The 19,303-nt window shown below is 42.6% G+C and overlaps 1 protein-coding gene across 1 annotated transcript in view; it reads right to left on the minus strand.

Moving 5' to 3' along the window:
• LOC127215508 (A disintegrin and metalloproteinase with thrombospondin motifs 17-like) overlaps positions 1-19,303 on the minus strand; it is a gene marked incomplete at both ends in the record, with an annotated part of 123,364 nt that overhangs the window by 73,440 nt on the left and 30,621 nt on the right. The window contains one exon of the mRNA XM_051175927.1: positions 11,412-11,581. Coding sequence (XP_051031884.1) covers positions 11,412-11,581 — 170 coding nt within the window. The remainder of the gene's footprint in view (positions 1-11,411; positions 11,582-19,303) is intronic.

A 19,303-nucleotide genomic window follows, 5' to 3' on the forward strand; every position in this document is an offset into this window, starting at 1 on the left:
CCAAACCACACAAAGATACAACTAAGAAAGATAACTACAGACCAATATCCCTCATGAACATTGATGCAAAAATACTCAATTAAATACTGGCAAATTAAATCCAAGAACACATCAGAGAAATCATTCACCAAGACCAAGTAGGCCTCATCCCTGGGTTGCAGGGATGGTTCAACATACAAAAATCTATCAATGTGATCGACCATATAAACTTGAAGTTCTAACTAAAGGAATAAGACAACAAAAGGAGATCAAGGCGATACATATTTGGAAAGGAAGAAGTAAAATTTTCATTTGCAGATGGCATGATAGTTCACATAAGCGACCCAATAAACTCTACCAGGGAACTCCTACAGCTGATAAACACTTTCAGCAAACTAGCAGGATACAAGATAAACTCAAAAAAAAAAAAAAAAAAAAAAAAATCAGTAGTCCTACTATATACAAACCACAAAGCAGCTGAGAAAGAAATCAGAGCAACATCACCCTTTACCATAGCCACAAACAACACAAAGTATCTTGGGGTAACACTTACCAAACAAGTGAAAGACCTATGAAAAACCTATATAGCAAGAACTTTTTGTCTTTAAAGAAAAAATTAAAGAAAATACCAGAAAATGGAAAGATCTCCCATGCTCTTGGTTAGGTAGGATAAACATAGTAAAAATGGCAATCTTGTCAAAAGCAATCTACAGATTCAATGCAATCCCCATTAAAATCCCAACACAATTCTTCACTGACCTTGAAAGGATAGTAGTTAACTTTATATAGAAAAACAAAAGACCCAGGATAGCCAAAACAACCCTGTAAAATGAAGGAAATTCAGAAGGCATCACCATCACTGACTTTAAGCTCTACTACAGAGCTATAGTTCTGAAAACAGCCTGGTATTGGCACAAAAATAGACAGGTAGACCAATGGAATCGAATCAAAAATCCCGATATTAACCCACACACCTACGATCACCTGATTTCTGACAAACCAGCTAAAACTATACAATGGGAGGAGAATAACATCTTCAACAAATGGTGCTGGCACAACTGGACGATGGTGTGTAGAAGATTGCAGATAGACACATGTCTATCGCCATGCACAAAACTCAAGTCCAAATGTATCAAAGACCTCAACATAAATCCAGCCACAATGAACCTCTTAGACTAGAAAGTGGGAGGTACCCTTGAACAAATTGGTAGAGGAGACTGCTTCATGAACATAACTCCAGTAGCACAGACACTGAGATCGACAATTAATAAATGGGACCTCCTCAAACAGAGACGCTTCTGTAACACAAAGGACACAGTTGACAAGACCAAACTGCAGCCCACAAACTGGCAAAAGATCTTCATTGATCCTACATCTGACAGAGGGCTGATCTCCAAAATATACAAAGAACTCAAGAAACTAGTCAACAAAACACCAAATAACCCTATTTAAAAATGGGGTACAGAACTGAAGAGAGAACTGAAGAGAGAATTCTCAATAGAGGCTGAAAGATACTTAAGAAAGTGCTCAACATCCTTAGCTATCCAGGAAATGCAAATCAAAACAAATCTGAGATACCATCTTACTCTTGCCAGAATGTCTAAAATTAGAATGACAACTTATGTTGGAGAGGATGTGGAGAAAGAGGAACACTGATGGGAGATGTTATTCTGTAAATATGTTTCTCATACTGGTTAATGAATAAAGCACTATTGGTCAGTAGGAAAGCAAGATGGGCGGGGCTAGGAGACAAGGAGGAGAGAGGAAGTAGTAAGGAGGAGTCAAGATGGAGTGTCTGGAGAGAGCAGGATGCCAGCCTGACTCTCCGGTAAGATGAAAGCACGTGGAAATACGTAGATTAACAGAAATGGGTTAATACTTAAGACAGAGCTAGCCGATATATCAAATACAGAGTCTCAGTGAGTTAATTGGGGCTGGCGCGGCAGGACAAGACCAGTGGGGAGAGGAAAAACATTACTCCTTATGTATGGCGCTTACATGGCTAATAAGAACTTCCACTTAAAATTTAACAAAAGCTTTAAAAGGGGTTTTAGAAACAAAAGAACAAAGACGAGCAAGGCTTCTTACTAACAGCATTTTTCTGGGTTGAACTCTGTTTTCTGTGAGACAAGCAAAGATTTCCTGACTCAGCATAAGTGGCAAAAAACTGCATGGCTTTTACGAAACTCTGCTAACAATTTATTGGTGTGTACTAGAGCTGGCAATGGTAGTGACCACATCTCTAAGCCAGCAACATGCTGCTGAATGGCAGTGTAGACCAACACAGTGACCACAGCTCTCAGTGCTGGAGGTAAAATAGCCAGCGCCATCTTGGATTAAGACCGCGGCTAACACAGCTATGACTTTCATTTTAGCACTGTTGTTGTTTACCAGATAAAAGACTCATGGCAAGAAAAAGATAAAGATTTACAATAAAGATTCATATTAAGATTCATATTAAGAAAAACCTCTAAAGGTTTACAGTGTTTTTAAAAATATACATAGGCTTGGGGGAAAAAAAAGAATAAAATGGTTTTAAAAAGACAGAGAGGAGCTGGGTGTGGTGGCACACGCCTTTAATCCCAGCACTAGGGAGACAGAGGCAAGCAGATCTCTGTGATTATAAAGTAAACCTGGTATGAATTCCAGGACAGATAAAAGTTACACAGAGAAACCCTGTCTCAAAAAATGAAACAATAAAAAGTAAAAGAAACAGTAATTAAAAAGATGAGAATCACAAAAAAAAAAAAAAAAAAAAAAAAAAAAAAAAAAAGAGTGTGGATGCTATATACTGTTCTGTTATCTTTGTATCTTTTGACTGCTGAGGAAATAACAACTGTTAAATGCTGCTGGATCAATCCAATTTGTATATTTTAAAAATGCTTTGACTTCAAAATTTAAGTCTAAGGACAAGTTACTGGGGAAAAGGATTTCTATTTTTATTTCCACAGAAAATGAAAAGCTGTGGATTCCTTCCAGACTAACATGGTTTGATCAAGCCAGACCCCCCTGAAACAGCGTTCCTGGTGATCCAACATTCAAAACAGCTTGAACAAGGCAGCCTTGCAGACTACAGCCAGAATTTCTGTATCTTCTTAGGATCCCCCATGACAGCGCCCTTTACCAGCAGGAAGTAGTTTGGAAAGAACGACACCCAAATTCCCAGATATTTGTTTATAAATGTTTGTTTTCATTTAAATTGGGGTTGGTTATAAATGGTTAATGACAACAACCAATCTCTTTTTAAAGGTAAAAAGGGGATTATGGTATAGATATTAATACTTTGTTTTGGAATGATTTTCATTTATTGATACAAATTTAAGATCAACTTTGTGATATGTATATTTCGCCTCTTGTTTAGGTATTATGTTTATATAGCTCATTTAAAAATGTAATGTATAATTTGGTACAGATTTTAGATAGTAACCTATAATAGTCAAAACTTATAGTTAGATGAGTTAGGATTTCTAGATATATGAAGATGTATTTGAGATAAATAGGCATTCTTCAAACCTTTCAAATACCTACAGAATATGGCATTTAAAATGGTTTAGGGTTTTTCTTGATAGTGAGACATAACTGCTCCTGGCAACACCAACTGCATCAGAAAGAAGGATGGTCATTAAAGAAACACGTTACGGAGTTTGCCTCCAATATGGCAAGACATTTGGACAAGATACTGCTCTTGTCTGGACTGTTTGACTTTATACTGTATAAACTGGACATGCAGGACCCACAGAAAAGTGACTGCTGATTCAAGATGGACATTGCTACAGAGTTCCTGCTTCATGGAAGTGTCTGCCAGACAGTCTGCAGGACACAGAGAAAAGTGACTGACAAACTGCCAATACAAGAAGACAGTTTAAAGTTTCCTGCTTTGCTGAAGAGTCTGCCAGACACACTATGGCCTATGGACTGAAGATGGAAGATTACAGAAGAACTTTGGGTGTGACCAAGCAATGAGTTGTCTCTTTCATTTCTAGAGTTTACATATTATCCTTCTGTGGTCTTTGAAGGAGTTGAAGACAGATAGTTATGGTTATAGTTTTCCTTAGTTAGGATTAAAGATAAGTTACATGTAAGACTTTAGACTCACAAACATAGAATAGATGATGGAATACTTTCTTAAATCTTGCTAAATATTAATGGACTAAATATTGTCAACTGTGATTCTTATTTAATAACTGTTTTGTTATATATTTTGCTATGCTAAGGTTAAAACCCTTCTTTTTATTTAGACAGAAAAGAGGAGATGATGGGAGATGTCATTCTGTAAATATGTTTCTCATACTGGTTAATGAATAAAACACTGTGGACCAATAGGAAAGGAATATAGGAGGGACTAGGAGACAAGGAGGAAAGAGGAAGTAGTAAGGAGGAGTCAAGATGGAGAGTCTGGAGAGATCAGGACTCCAGCCCGACTCTCCAGTAAGATGAAAGCACGTGGAAATACGTAGATTAACAGAAATGGGTTAATACTTAAGACAGAGCTAGCCGATAAGAAACTAGTACCTGGTCAACAGCATTATATCAAATACAGTCTCTGTGTGTTAATTGGGGCTGGTGCAGGGGCAGGACAAGACCAGTGGCAGGTGGAAAAACTTACTCCTTACAGAACACTCTTATACTGCTGGTGGGAGTACAAACTTGTACAGCCATTTTGGAGATCAGTATGGCAGTTCCTCAGGAAAATGGGAATCAGTCTACCACAGGACCTGGCAATCCCCTTCTTAGGCATATACCCAAATGATCCATATCCGTGCAACAAAGACATATGTTCAACTATGTTCTTAGCAGCATTATTTGTAATAGCAAGAACATGGAAGCAACCTAGATGCCCCTCAACTGAAGAATGGATAAAGAAAATGTGGCACATTTACACAATGGAATACTACTCTGTTGAAAAAAAACAAAACAAAACAAAATCAAAACAATGGAATCTTGAAATTCACAGACAAATGGATAGTATTTGAAGAAACTATCCTGAATGAGGTGACCCAGTCACAAAAAGAGAAACATAGTATGTACTCATTCATACATGGATTTTAGATATAGAGCAAAGGATCACCAGCCTATAATTCACACCACCAGAGGAACTAGGATTCAAGGAGGAACCTAAGATATTCATACAAGGTCCCTCACAGAAGGGGAAAGGGACAAGATCTCCTGAGCATATTGGGAGTGGAGGGGGACAGTGAGTGGAGAGGTAGCTAGGAGAAAGAGAAGGGGAGAAGAGGAAAGCACGTGGGACTAGGAAGATTGAGTCAGGGGAGGAATAGATGAGGAGGAAGAACGAGAGAGAGAGAGAGAGTGATGGGAGATGTCATTCTGTATATGTTTCTCATACTGGTTAATAATAAAGCACTGTTGGCCAATAGGAAAGGAAGATAGGAGGGACTAGGAGACAAGGAGGAAATAGGAAGTAGTAAGGAGGAGTCAAGATGGAGAGTCTGAAGAAAGCAGTATGCCGCCGGCTCCCCGGTAAGAGAAAACCATAGATCAGCAGAAATGGGTTAATAATTAAGGCAGAGCTAGCCGATAAGAAACAAGTAACCGCGCCAACAGCATTGTATCAAATACAGAGTCTCTGTGTATTATTTGGGGCTGGTGGTGCGGCAGTGGGACAAGACCGGGCAGCAAGCGGAAAAACCGAACTCCTTACAAATGGCGCCCAACGTGGCTAAGAACTTATACTTAAAATTTAACAAAAGCTTAAAAAAAAGGATTTTAGAAACAAAAGAACAGAGACAAGCAAGGTTTCTTGGTATCAGCATTTTTCTCTGTTGGACTCTGCTTTGCAAGAGACAAGCAGATATTTGTGCGGCTCCTTTAAGGGAAGGTTCCTGACTCAGCATAGGAGCAAAAAACCGCATGGCTTTTACAAAGCACAGCTAACAATTTATTGGTGTGTATGAGAGATGGCAATGGCAGTGACCACATCTCCAAGCCGGCAGCATGCAGATCAAGGCAGTGAGCGCAGCTCTCAGTGCTGGCGGTAAAAATACCCGCCACCATCTTTGGTAAACCGCGGCTGACACAGCTATGACTTTCATTTTAGCAATGTTTTTGTTTACCAGATAAAAAGACTTGTGGCTAGACGAAGATAAAGATTTACAGTAAAGACAGATTCATATTAAGAAAAACCTCTAAAGGTTTACAGTGTGTTTTAAAATATACGTAGACATGAAAAAAAAATGGTTTTAAAGAGACAAAGAGGAACTGGGTGTTGTAGCACACGCCTTTAATCCCAGCACTCAGGAGACAGAGGCAAGCAGATCTCTGTGGCAAAGTAAACCTGGTATGCAGAGTAAATTCCAGGACAGATAAGAGTTACACAGTGAAACCCTATGTCAAAAAATAAAAAAATAAAAGTAAAATAGAGTAATAATAAAGGCACGTAAAGATGAAAAGCTCAGAGAGAATCTGGTTACTGTATGCTATTGTGTTGTCTCTACATTGTTTGACTGCTGAGAAAATAACAACTGATAAAGGAAATGATGCTGGATTAATTCAATTTATATATTTTAAAAATGCTTTGACTCCAACATTTAAGTTTAAGGACAAGTTACTGGGGAAAAGGATTTCTATTTTTGTTTCCACAGAAAATAAAAAGCTGTGGATTCCTTCCAGACTTGTGTGGTTTGATCAAGCCAGACCCCTGAAACAGAGGACCAGGTGATCCTACATTCAAAATAGCTGAACAAAGCAGCCTTGCAGACTACAGCCAAGATTTCTGTGTCTTCTCATGATCCCCCATGACAGTGCCCCCTGTCAGCAGGAAGTAGTTTGGAAAGAACGACGTCCAAATTCCCAAATATTGTTTATAAATGTTTGGTTTCATTTAAATGGACTTGGGTATAAATGGTTAATGATCACAGCCAGTTCTTTTTAAAGGTAAAAAGGGAATTATGGTATAGATATGAATACTTTGTTTTGGAATGGATTTTCATTTATTGATACAATTTAAGGTCAATAAGGTGATATGTATATTTCTCCTCTTGTTTGTATAGCTCATTTAGAAACGTAATGTATAATGTAGTACAGATTATAGATAATTACCTATGATAGTCAAAGCTTAGAGTTTAGTTAGGGTTTTCAAGATACACAGAGATGTATTTGAGATAGATAGGCATTCTTCAAACCTTTCAAAGACCTACAGAATATGGCATTTAAAATGGTTTAGGGTTTTCGTGACAGTGAGACATAATTGCTCTTGGCAATACCACCTGCACCAGAAAGGAAGATGGACATCGAAGAAATGCATTATGACGTTTGCTTCCAATATGGCAAGACTAGCCATTTGGACAAGATACTGCTCTTGTCTGGACTGTTTGACTTTGTGATGTATAAACTGGACATGCAGGACCCACAGGAAAGTGACTCCTGATTCAAGATGGACATTGCTACAGAGATCCTGCTTCATGGAAGAGTCTTCGAGACAGTATGCAGGACACAGAGAAAAGTGACTGACAAACTGCCAATAAAGAAGACAGTTTAAAGTTTTCTGCTTTACTGGAGAGTCTGTCAGACATACTATGGCCTATGGGCTGAAGATGGAAGATTACAGAAGAACTTCGGGTGACTGAAAAGGCAAGATGTCTCTGTCATTTCTAGAGCTTATATATTATCCTTCTGTGGTCTTTGAAGGAGTTGAAGACAGATAGTTATAGTTATAGTTTTCCTTAGTATTAAAGATAAGTTACTTTAGACACACAAAGATAGGATAGATGATGGAATATTTTCTTCAAATCTTGCTAAATGTTAATGGACTAAATAGTGTTAACTGTGATTATTTGATAACTGTTATGTGATATATTTTGCTATGTTAAGGTTAAAACCCTTCATGTTATTTTAGACAGAAAAGAGGAGATGATGGGAGATGTCATTCTGTATATGTTTCTCATACTGGTTAATAATAAAGCACTGTTGGCCAATAGGAAAGGAAGATAGGAGGGACTAGGAGACAAGGAGGAAATAGGAAGTAGTAAGGAGGAGTCAAGATGGAGAGTCTGAAGAAAGCAGTATGCCGCCGGCTCCCCGGTAAGAGAAAAACATAGATCAGCAGAAATGGGTTAATAATTAAAGGCAGGGCTAGCCGATAAGAAACAAGTAACTGGGCCAACAGTATTGTATCAAATACAGAGTCTCTGTGTATTATTTGGGGCTGGCGGCGCAGCAGCAGGACAAGAACAGGCGGCAGGCAGAAAAACCATACTGTTACAAGAGAGAGAGAGAGCATAGGAAGCCATTATACGTTTGAATAGAAAACTGACTCTAGAGAAATGTACAGAGACCTACAACACTGACCCCAACTAACAATCTGAGCAACAGTGGAAAGGCTACCATAAATGCCCTTCCCTGATAATGAGATTGATTACTAACTTATCCACTATCATGGAGCCCTCATCTAGTAGCTGATGGAAACAGAAGCAAAACCCACAGCTAAACACTGAGCCAAACTGGACTCCAGATGCAGAGAGGGAGGACAAGAACAGGCTACAGAAACCCACAGAGACAGCTGACCTGAACAACGAGGAGCTATCGGGTCCCTAGATTGATAGCTGGGAATCCAGCATTTGACTGACTCAGACCCCCTGAACATGAGTCTTGGTTAGAAGGCCTGGGCAGTCTAAGGGATCTCTGACAGAGGAACCAGGATGTATCCCTGGTGCACGAAAGGACTTTGGGAGCATATCCCCCATGGAGGGATACTCCCTTAACCTAGAGACAGGAGTGAAGGCCTAGTACCTACTTCAAATGACTTGACAGATTTAGATGACCCGTCCTGGAAAGCATCACCCTACATGTGAAGTAGGAGTGGGTGGGAGGGGAGGCATGGGAATATGGGAGAGAGAGAGGATTGAGGGAGAGGGAGGGAACTGGGATTGATATGTAAAATAAGAAAAATAAATAAAAAAAAAATTTAAAAGAAAAAAAAAAAAAAAAAAAAAAAAAAAAAAACCCAACTACCAGCCCCATGAGGACACATGTGGGTATAACCAGCAATTCATCATGCTGTGAGAGTACCACTAGAACCACTCTGCTGAGGGGCACATCTGATGGGCAAGGTGAGGCCCATCAGGAGCAGTCGGGGAAGGGAGCCTCACACAGCAGGGCACAAGGAATTCATCCTCTTGATAGGCAGGTTCACCACTGTGGGACAAGCATCAACACCTATTTCCCTGTGGCCAATTAAGGTGAAGGGTTGGGGCCTAATGTTATGGCCATGTCCAAGATGCCCAGAGCTTCCTTGCCCTTGAACTCCCTTCAGACTCTTGGAAATGAGCTCTTGTCCCCACAGAGAGACTCGGGCCTGGTGAGCTTTGTGCAGGTCTTCCAGCCTTCCAGATCTCCAGCCTCAATTATAATATAGTCAGAGCAGAGATTCCAGCAGGGGGATCCTCAGGTCCTTCCAGCTTCTGGGTACCCCCTTTCCCATGGACCCTCCCAAGCCATCCATGATACCTAAATGTGAACCAAGAGCCACCTGCATACTTTATCACTCATAAGGACCATGACCCCCCTACTACCATCCAACATGCAAGCTGGGAGCCACTAACCTAGTCTTCTCATCACAGCTAGCTTCCGTCTCAGCACCCAGGCTCCATCCCCTCAGGTAAAGAAGAGCAAATGCATGCTGAGATGGCCAGGGATCTGCACAAACCCTAGACCAAGAGATCATAATTGTACCAGGCCCCAAGACAGCATAGATTCTGGGAAGGGGAAATATCATCACCCAGCTCCAGCTCCAGCCCCAAATGCCTTAGAGTAGCCTATTTTCTTTAGAGTTTAGTAGCCCTTGTGGTCCCAAATAGCAATCTTTGTCTCATTCGGCTGTACTATACCCTAAACCCTTTACCTGCATCTGGCACTGTTAATCAGTTTTCTGCTCCCATCACCCCTTTCCTTAGGGACAACCTCCTCCTAGGTTCTTCTGCCTATCCCCCAGGGTCGCTGCACCCCAAAAGTGTCTACGCACAGTTGAATCTGGGCAATGCTGGCTACTCTTAAGATAGGAACCAGTGTCAGGTTAAGAAGCATCCCAAGTTCCTATTCTAGCCAAGCCTTCTAGGCCAAATCCCTTTCCCTAAGCTCAGCTTGTCCTCTGAGAAACTCCTCCTAAGGTCCAAATGTTCTGCTCCTCCTCAACCAGCAGCTTCACCATCTGTCCAGGCACCAGTTACCTGTAAGAGCAGGTGACTAGGGTTTTCTACTCCTGGTACTCGCTGTTGCTACCAGGCTTTCCCTACCTGGGCCTGTATTTCCTCCACCCACCTGCCCTGCTGATCAGTTCAGACACTCTTCCCACACACACATCTTCCACTTGCCACTCCTCACGTCAACCCACCCAGCATGCAGCTGCTCTGGCTCCTTCTCCAAACACTGAGTTGATAAGAGGCTCCCCTACACTTGGGTGGCCCCAGTCTCCTGGGTAAAGCCCCTACCCCTCAGAACTCTTGCTCACCTCTAGCCTCCACTGTCCGCATCCATCCACATTCCTTCAAGGCTCCTGCAGTCCCTGCTGCAGCTGTATCGCCTGACCTCCCCCTGAAGGGAGCGAGTGTACCTCCCAGCTTTGCACCTGTTGGACCCACAGCACGACCTTTCCACCCATCCTCACCCCACTGGAACTTCCTTCTTTCTTCTCCAATCAAGATTTGGAAACTTCATGCTGAAGGATGGTCATAAGCAGCAGCCTTGCACCTGCACATCGGGGATCCCTGGGGATGTCTCTATGGTAGAATGGATGCTCTGCCAGCTAAGACTATAGCCTCCCAAGGGAAGGACCAGATTGTGTGTTGCACTCCTTGCCCCAGCACAGAACACAATGTTACAGGTTTTTGAAGGCCTTCAAAAACACTTTCTGGGAAAGCAGATGGCTGGGTGGAGTGTGGATGCCTTTGAAGAACCTGTGGTGTCTAATAATTGAGAAGGCCGCCTCTCCCTCACCCACCCCCTCTGTAAAGAAGGTTTCCCTCTATCTCTCCACTCAAGGAATTGGGTACAGACCCAGCTTCATGACCCCTTTCTTGGCATCCTCATTGGATAACTCTCTCACAGCTCCTACAAGTTTTTTAGGCACATGGTAAACTATTTTTCCACTAATCCCAATTTCTCCAAGTTGTCTCATCATTATCAGAGAAGGGGCTGACTCTCCCTTCAATGTTACTGTCAGTTGCAATAGGTCTTCCATGTATGATCTTGAAAGTGTGGTCATGAGCATTCCCATCACTGAGCAAACATGTGCATTTAAAAACATCACAGCAGGTAGAATCCAAATCTGACCTTCTTCCATTCACTGTATCTACTCTCAGGGTCACAGACTGTGGTCCCAAACCAGCTGCCACCTTGCCTCAGGAGATAAGGGTACCATACCTCCCTCCAGGAGGAAATCTGTATCCACCCATGGCAAGACCCTGTTATAGACTCACCATGTTCATGACAGTGAGGATGAACCTCTGTGCAGCCTCTGCCCCGTGGTACTGCACCATGTCGGCATCGGCCACCACCAGGGTCTCCACAGTGTGCTCATTGGTGAGCCTGATGGCATTCCTCCGCTCCCTCCAGTCCCGCGATGGCTTGTCCTTCTTAGGTTTCTTTTCTAGAAAATGATGGAGACATTTGTGCAGTTCTTGGCTTATTGATTTATGAAAGCATACCATGAAAGGCCCCAAGAGAATGGGTCAATCTCAAGTGGCCTGGAATGAACCCCAAGCTTTCAGATCTCCTTGGTTACAGTGGTGGCCTATGTTCCCAGCCACTGGTGGCACCAGATAGGAGCCAGAGAAAGAGCTTGAGGGACCGGGCATCAAATGAAACTCTAGCTTGTTCATCCTTACAGTCAAGGAGGTACTTGAGGATGAAAATAGAAACCTGTTCCTAATACTGAAAATGGAGAGCCACACACAGCAAGTAGGGAGAGAAGCCTGCACCCAGAAATGAGGGATATGGGGGCTCTTCAGGGTGATGACACAGGCATGTGTGACAGGTACTCCCACTTTCCTAATGACATCTGGGATCAAGGCAATGGATTTGTTGAGGCTGGGATAATCCCTTGTGAGATAAGCATCCCAGCAACTGTGCTGAGAATTAAGAAGGGGCCATAAAAATCAACAGGTATAGAAGCATCAGAAAAGTATAAGATTATAACACACACCCAGACTATTCATTTGCTTTTTCCTCAAAACAAGGAAGGGTAACTAGTAAATGTGTGGGATTCCTCTACTGAACTTTTCAGGTAAATTGCTCCTCCATGCAATCTTACTTAGACAAACATCTATTGTCACTCACAGAGCCCACCTCTGAAGGTGGAAGGCTGCTGAGTGAGGGCTGACAAGGCCTCTGTATGTGGTAATGACTCTGCCTGGCACAACAGGCAGATATGAATGGAGTGCACCCTTGGAATCCAAATGTGAAAAGCAATTTGATACTTCCTATTTCCATCTTAGCAGTGGTTTACACAGAAAGGATTCTGTAACATTGTTCACACAGTAAAACACCACTTCTGTACCGAGTCTTCATCAAGGTGACCTATCTTCATTCCAGAAGCAAAAGCAAATATCATGAACATGCTGGATCTCTGGGTGGGATTTTGTAAACAGTATTGCTGCTCAACGTATTCTACAATCTTGAGAACCTGGGAAGCCATCAAAATCCCCAACTGTAGAGAAAGCTGCCAAGGTTAAGAAGAATTCAACCTTGAAAATCAGGTCTAGGGAGACCCTGTAATGTGGAGAGACAGCTATAATCCTTATACACGGTTGGGTCCCAAATTTACAGAAACACAATATGAACAAGTACTCTCAAGGAAATGAATAAGTAAATGAGCAAGCAAACACTAACACGTTAATATGAGTGACACGCAACATGCATTTTCTGTTCTTCCTCAGCACGCTCTATACCTGTACAATGACAAAGGAGTGATTTAGCTATCCTCTTATTCAAAAACAAAATCTGAACTTGTAAAAAACTACAGAAACCACTTTTAAACTCTAAATGATAAAAACAGAAGGCATCTGGAAGCAAAATATATCACCAGACTCATCCTAAATTTGTAAAATGTAAGACAAGGCTATCTCCTCACGCCACAGAATGTTCCAGCCTTCTGAGCCTCACAGGAGAACAGGAACAGGACAAAGTCCCCTAGCTGGAAATCTAGAGACTCATACCCACATTCTCCAACACTAGAAATGCATAGCAAAATGGTGCCCATTCTCTGGTCTCCCCACCCTTATAAACCCAAGTAGTTTGGGTATGAGCAAACTGTCTGACAAGGGATGTGTAAAGAATCACTCTGTTTTGTTTTAAAGCAACAGAGTTGAGGGACAACCTTCCCAAAGAAGAGTTTTGTTGGAACCTGCGTGCCAACCTTCGCCCAGGTGAACAGCCACAGCTCACAGGTGGCCTTAGCTTGTCTTAATGCCTACTCAGAATTCATCTCTGGACACTGCCATCTGCAGGTGTTCTCGCCTGCAGATGTTCCCACTGGCTGTGCACACTTGTTTTTCCACTTTGTCATAGCACAGGAAAGACCTGCATTTTGAAGCCAGTCCTAACAGATGCATTAAAATGCCATTCTAAGAGTCTGAACTATGAGTCTGCAGAGCCCAGATGTGGCCTGCCACCACCCGACAGGAGGAGCAGATGCACCCTGGACATTTAACACTGGGTGTCAGCCTTCCCAGTCTACCCTCCAGAACTAATAATAACACCGGCCTCTCTCTCTCCATAATGAATCTGACAAACTATGTAATATGATAGTATGTGTTAGACATAGTACTACAACCTGTAGACCCAGTTACTTGGGAGTCTTGAGACAAGAGGACTGCTTCAGTTTGGAAGTTCAGGACCATCCTGAGCAGCAAGCTCTAAACAAAACCAGAGGCATGAAAAGCAGAGAGTGAACATGGACCCTGGGGGCATCAGGAAGCAGGTGAAATACCATGATCCGGGCTCTGTGGTCTGAAAGGGTTTTCACTCTGGATGTCACATTTGCTCCTCCTATTGTTAAAGTTCCCTGTAGCATCCTTGGCGGGAAATCCTGAACAAACTCATGCAAGGAACAAATGAAGATTCTCACTTAATGACAGCCCCACACTTTAGTACAGGCCAGGCCTTATCACAAAATGAGTGTCAAAAACTCTGGTTTTGTTCTTGCTTGGGGTTTGTTTTAGTTTTGTTTTCTATTTCAGCTTTTCCATTTTTTTCTTTATTATTTGGCATTTTTTTATAATCAGTGCACAATATTGTCTAAATATTTACATAGCATATTAATTTGGTACTTGCATAAAGTATGCAATGATTAAATCAAGGCAATTAACATTTCCCCTTCCTTAACATTTATCATTTCCATCTGCAGGAAGCCTTGGGATCCTTCTTCAATAGTTACCTTTAGAAATAAATCATAAATTACTACAGATCATAGTTGCCTTACTAAGTAACAGAAGACCACAACTAGGCCATGGGCCTGCTGGATCATGCTTGTGACCCCAATACTCAGGAGGTTGAAGCAAAAGAGTCACAAGTTCAAGACCAGCCCTGGCTACACAGTAAGATCCTATCTCAAAAACAAGAGAACTTCAGAACCAGTTTCTCCTACCAAGTTGCACATGAGTGCAATTATCTAACCCCTCCACCTCTCTGTTTCTCTATTCCAGTACTTCTCAACCTTCTTAATGCTTCGTCCCTTTAATACAGTTCCTCATGTGTATTAAACCCCAACCATAAAATTATGTTGGGGTGACACCAACCATAAAATTATTTTGTCGTTACTTCCTAACTATAATTTTGCTACTGTTATGAATCATAATATAGATATCTGATATATAGGATATCTGACATGCAACCCCTGTGAAAAAGTCATTCAACACCCCCAAAGGGGTCATGACCCACAGGTTGAGAACCACTGCTCTATTCAGTCTTCACAAACCTGGATTTGGGGACTCGAATTGTCTTCCCATGCAGGTGTCCCTCTTGGGGGTGGGGATGGGTGGAAGCCCTTGGGAGGGGGCCTTCCTTCCCTCCACTCTTATTACCTCCCCCTCCAATAGTGCTCATGGGGGCTACTGCACTGAGGAGAGAGCCTCAACACGTGTTATCTTCAACTTCCAGGACATAAATATACCCACGTGGAGAGAGCACAGATACCACCATGCTCACCAGCACCTTCAAGGCAAAAGACACACAAGTCTTAGGACCACACAGTGCTGTTTCCCATCACTGGAGAGATCAGTGACTAGATGGGGGGTGTCCCCAAGCTCTGCTGCCAAGCCACTGTGGGAGGGGGGGCCCTACACTGCCAACCAGAACACACCCTAGCCAGGTTGGTCCCTGGCTCTCCACTGTTACCCGGGACACGAGGAGTCATTTCTAAAGCCAAGCCTGCTGCTTCCTTTCTCAGCACATTGCTGGGCTACTAATCACCTGGAGATCTTAAATAACTACTCCCACTTTCATTTTGCATTTATTCTCCCTTTACTCCAATTAACCATGGAAGCAGACAATTTGAAAGACTTATAGAAGACATTAGGTTTTTAAGGATAAGACAAAGGAGAGGGAAAAAGAAAACCTATGAAGCTATGAAGGGCAGTCTAAACGTTGGACTTTTACAAAATTTAAACAACAATTTGGTCTATAAGTTGGAGAACTGTCAAAAGTGCTCACACAAATGGAGACTGGGGAGGCGGCGCAAGTGCTCTGACAAAGCACATGCAGTGAAAGCCTGAGTTTGAGCCCCCAAAACTATGCAAAAAGCTAGGCACGGGAATAACCTGTAGCCAGGCCCATGGAGATGGGCTAGACAGGACAATTCACTGGGGCTTGCTAGCTACCAGCCCACTTCCAGGTTCAGTGAGTGACCATGTCCCAAGGAAATAGGTGGAGAATAAAAGAACAGGGCACCTTATGACCTGCTCTGGCCTCTGCACACACAGACACCTACATCAGCACATGCATGTACACACACACCACACAGTACACATTTACCACTTTCATGCATACAAATGCACACATTAAAAATACATAATGGGGATCAGATGGTGGTGGCTCATGCCTTTAATCCAGCACTGGGGAGGCCAAGTGGATCTAAGTTTGAGTCCAGCCTGTTCTACTGTCTCAAAAAAAAAAAAAAAAAAAAAAAAAAAAAAAAAAAAAAAAAAAAAAAAAAAAACAAGATAAAACAAAGCACAAATGATTGTATAGCTACTACTAATTTTGCTCTTGCTTAAAGCTCTGGGTTTTATCTCCAGCTTCAAAAAAAAAAAAGTATTTAAGCAATCCCTGGGGTAAACAGATTAAAAAAAATAAAATAAAAATATTGGACTGAAATCTCTCCTTGAATTCCTCTATCTCTTGCTGTGCTAGACCCTAGTGTCCTAAAGTCATTTCCAGAGATGGTCTCAATGTACTCTTTGTGCCCAGGCACAGGAAGAGCATGTCTTTCTCCATCACAGAAGCAAATTAGATGACAGAGAAAAACAGAATGGAGGAAATAAGGGAAGATGTCCAAGGACATTGGTCAACCTTGAGAGGACAGGCACTTCAGGCCATGGTGGCAATAATTAGTGGCACTAATGGGAAATGCCGACAGTTGAGTAAGGGAAGACACATGCCTGCCTTGGTGTCAGCCTTTCCAATATCAGCCCTCCAAGGCCAGAGGCCAGAATGTGTCCTCACTGTGACCCGTGGGACAGGGGACATCCAGAGACCTGAGCATCAAACCGGACCTTGTCCCAACCACACAAACATTGGTTTCCTCCAGCGTTCTGTAAGAAAGTTAGGGGACCCCAGGAGACCCCTCACACCAATGTGGTAAGTTATGAAGAATCTACCTGGGTTAAGAAGGAGGCCTTCTGACCCTTATCCTCACCTTGCAGTTCAGAAATGGAGGCTGTGTGATTAAAACAAACCAGCTCCAGCAGGTGGATTACTGCATGAGAGATAGAGGGCAAAGACCCTGAATGCCTTCTTCCTTTTTGTGACTCTTTGCATGCTAGGGTTAAGAAGACTTACTGCATCCAATGCCATGACCACATGTTATATGCATTTTGGTCCCCAGTCCTCTCCCCTTGTGTTCCACACTGATGCTGGGGCAGAACACTGCCAGAGACTCCAATGAATCTCAGTCTGTTTTCTGAGTCACCATCTAACAGAACACACTCAGTGGGTTGCCAGTGATGGAGATGGGTTAACACAGGCCAGGGTTCTTGCCAACCCAGTATTCCCAAATCCCAGATGCCAGGGCCATGTTCTATTTCAAAGTCAAGTTAGGGCCTGGGCCAACCAGCAGTGGGTGCTTAGGTATGGCATTTCAGCCCAGATATACATAGCTTACACACTCGAAGCTCTCCAAAGAAATTTGGAAGCTCAAAAGAAAAAGAGACAGAAATGCTTCTCTAAAGAATGAAACAATATAGAATAAAAATAAAGGCAAAGAACCTGTTTATAGAAAACTACCTTTTTCATTTGAAATAATGATCCCATGTGTGCATTGAGGCTCCCAGCAAGGTGAAGCTCCTGGCAGCTGTATAGATCCAACATCCCTGAAAAATAATGCCCTCCTATTTTTTGTTTCTTACAAGAAGGAAGAAAACATGTTGGTTTCTCTCTCGCTCTTTCTCCAAGTATGAATTCTTTAAATAACTTCCTCCAAGGCCAAGTCATTTTTACAAAAGCCATCTTTTTTTCCCCCCCATGTAAATTCCTTAAAAAAGAAAGGTGGAAAATAGTTGCCGTGTTCCTTTTCTCTGTGTGGTTAAGAGTCCAAATGAGGAGCCAATACCCCTGAAGCTCGAAATCATCTCTACACTGGGCAGTCCTTGTGGCCCACGCATATGCTCTGCCAAGGAGTCGGGCCAGGGTAGGAGAGCCGGCCTGGCCCATTGTGTCTTTCCAGCCATGCTCAGAGCCACAAAGACACAAGCATGGAGAAACCATTGCCTGCAAGTAAAAGCAGAAGTTACCTGGTTAATGGATATTTACCAAGGACCCAAGTGTGGCAAGCACTGCCACAGCGTTGGGGACCAAACATTAACCAAATAAACAGAAATACAATTCAAAACTATACATGGGAGAAGTCCTATGAGATAACCTATGGGAGGAGGATAAGTGAACCACAATTTAAATTAAGGGTATGTTGCATTACTACAATAAAATGCTGCCGACAGGTAACATTATACAGAGAAAAGGGTTTATCTAGTTCAAAGTTCCAGAAACTTCAAAAGCATTGGAACTTGTATTAGTGCTGTTCTAGTGAGGGTAGCAGATGCCACACAGGACACTTCCTGATGGGACTACATGTGTGTGGATTGGTCACTTCTCAAAGGACAGCGGAAAGTCTGACAACGCTTTTTTGAGACATACCCAAATGACATAAAGGCCTCCCACTAGGACACATCTCCCAAGAGTGCCACCTTGTGGACCTACCTTTCAATTACACTGGATTTGTTCAGCCACTCAAATGAGCTCTTCACAGGATAGTCAAACCTGAGCAAGGAGGCTTCCCACGATCAGGACATGGGTCAAAACCAAGGGTAGGAAGAGTTAACCGGTAAGGACCATAGGAAGATGCTGACTGCAAGTCTAGTAAAGTATGGAGTATCTCTTTAGGTGACCTAGTAATGTCTCCTCCTTGGAGGGTCAATGCGGTGAGGCAAGGCCGGGGCCTGGTTACAGGACCTAGGAAGGTAGATTCACACTAAATGTTTTTCCTTCCAAGACTCCCGCTGTCCAGTGAAGTTCTCAGAACCGCCAGGGTCTGTCTACCTTCTGGAGTTGGCATGACTAGTCTCTTTCATTCTCTTCTGAATTTCTTTTTTTAGATGCTGGCCAAACACCATTGTAGGTTTTTAAAGTCCACATCGTTTTTTCTAAAGCTTTCTCTCCCCACCATGAGCTTCATGTTAACTTAAATCAAGTGGGAAGGGAAGACCCCAACACACACACACATACACTCTCTCTCTCTCTCTCTCTCTCTCTCTCTCTCTCTCTCTCTCCACTTCCCTTCTCCACTTTCCTCTAGGGCAACTGCAAGACTTACAGCTCAGCTGCCCTAGAGTGTAGTAGATTGTCTTCAGGCTTCCAGTTGAGTCCGTTATTTTTTCATTAGTAAGATTAAGAACCCCCAGAGGGGCCCTCTATTTTTCCAGTATTATATAGTGCTTTATTAATACTCCCCAAGATTTCTGGTAAGACTTTTTCCTACCTTCTAATTGTTTAACCAGGAGAGAAAATGACCAGTTCTGACACCCCGGGGCTGCATCAGCAGCGGTGTGTGCACAGGCCTTGTATTGTTACTTTGCCATTGCTGTGGCAAACAGCATATCCA

Source organism: Phodopus roborovskii, unplaced genomic scaffold (assembly GCF_943737965.1).
Source record: "Phodopus roborovskii unplaced genomic scaffold, PHOROB, whole genome shotgun sequence".
Taxonomy (NCBI): Eukaryota; Metazoa; Chordata; class Mammalia; order Rodentia; family Cricetidae; genus Phodopus; species Phodopus roborovskii.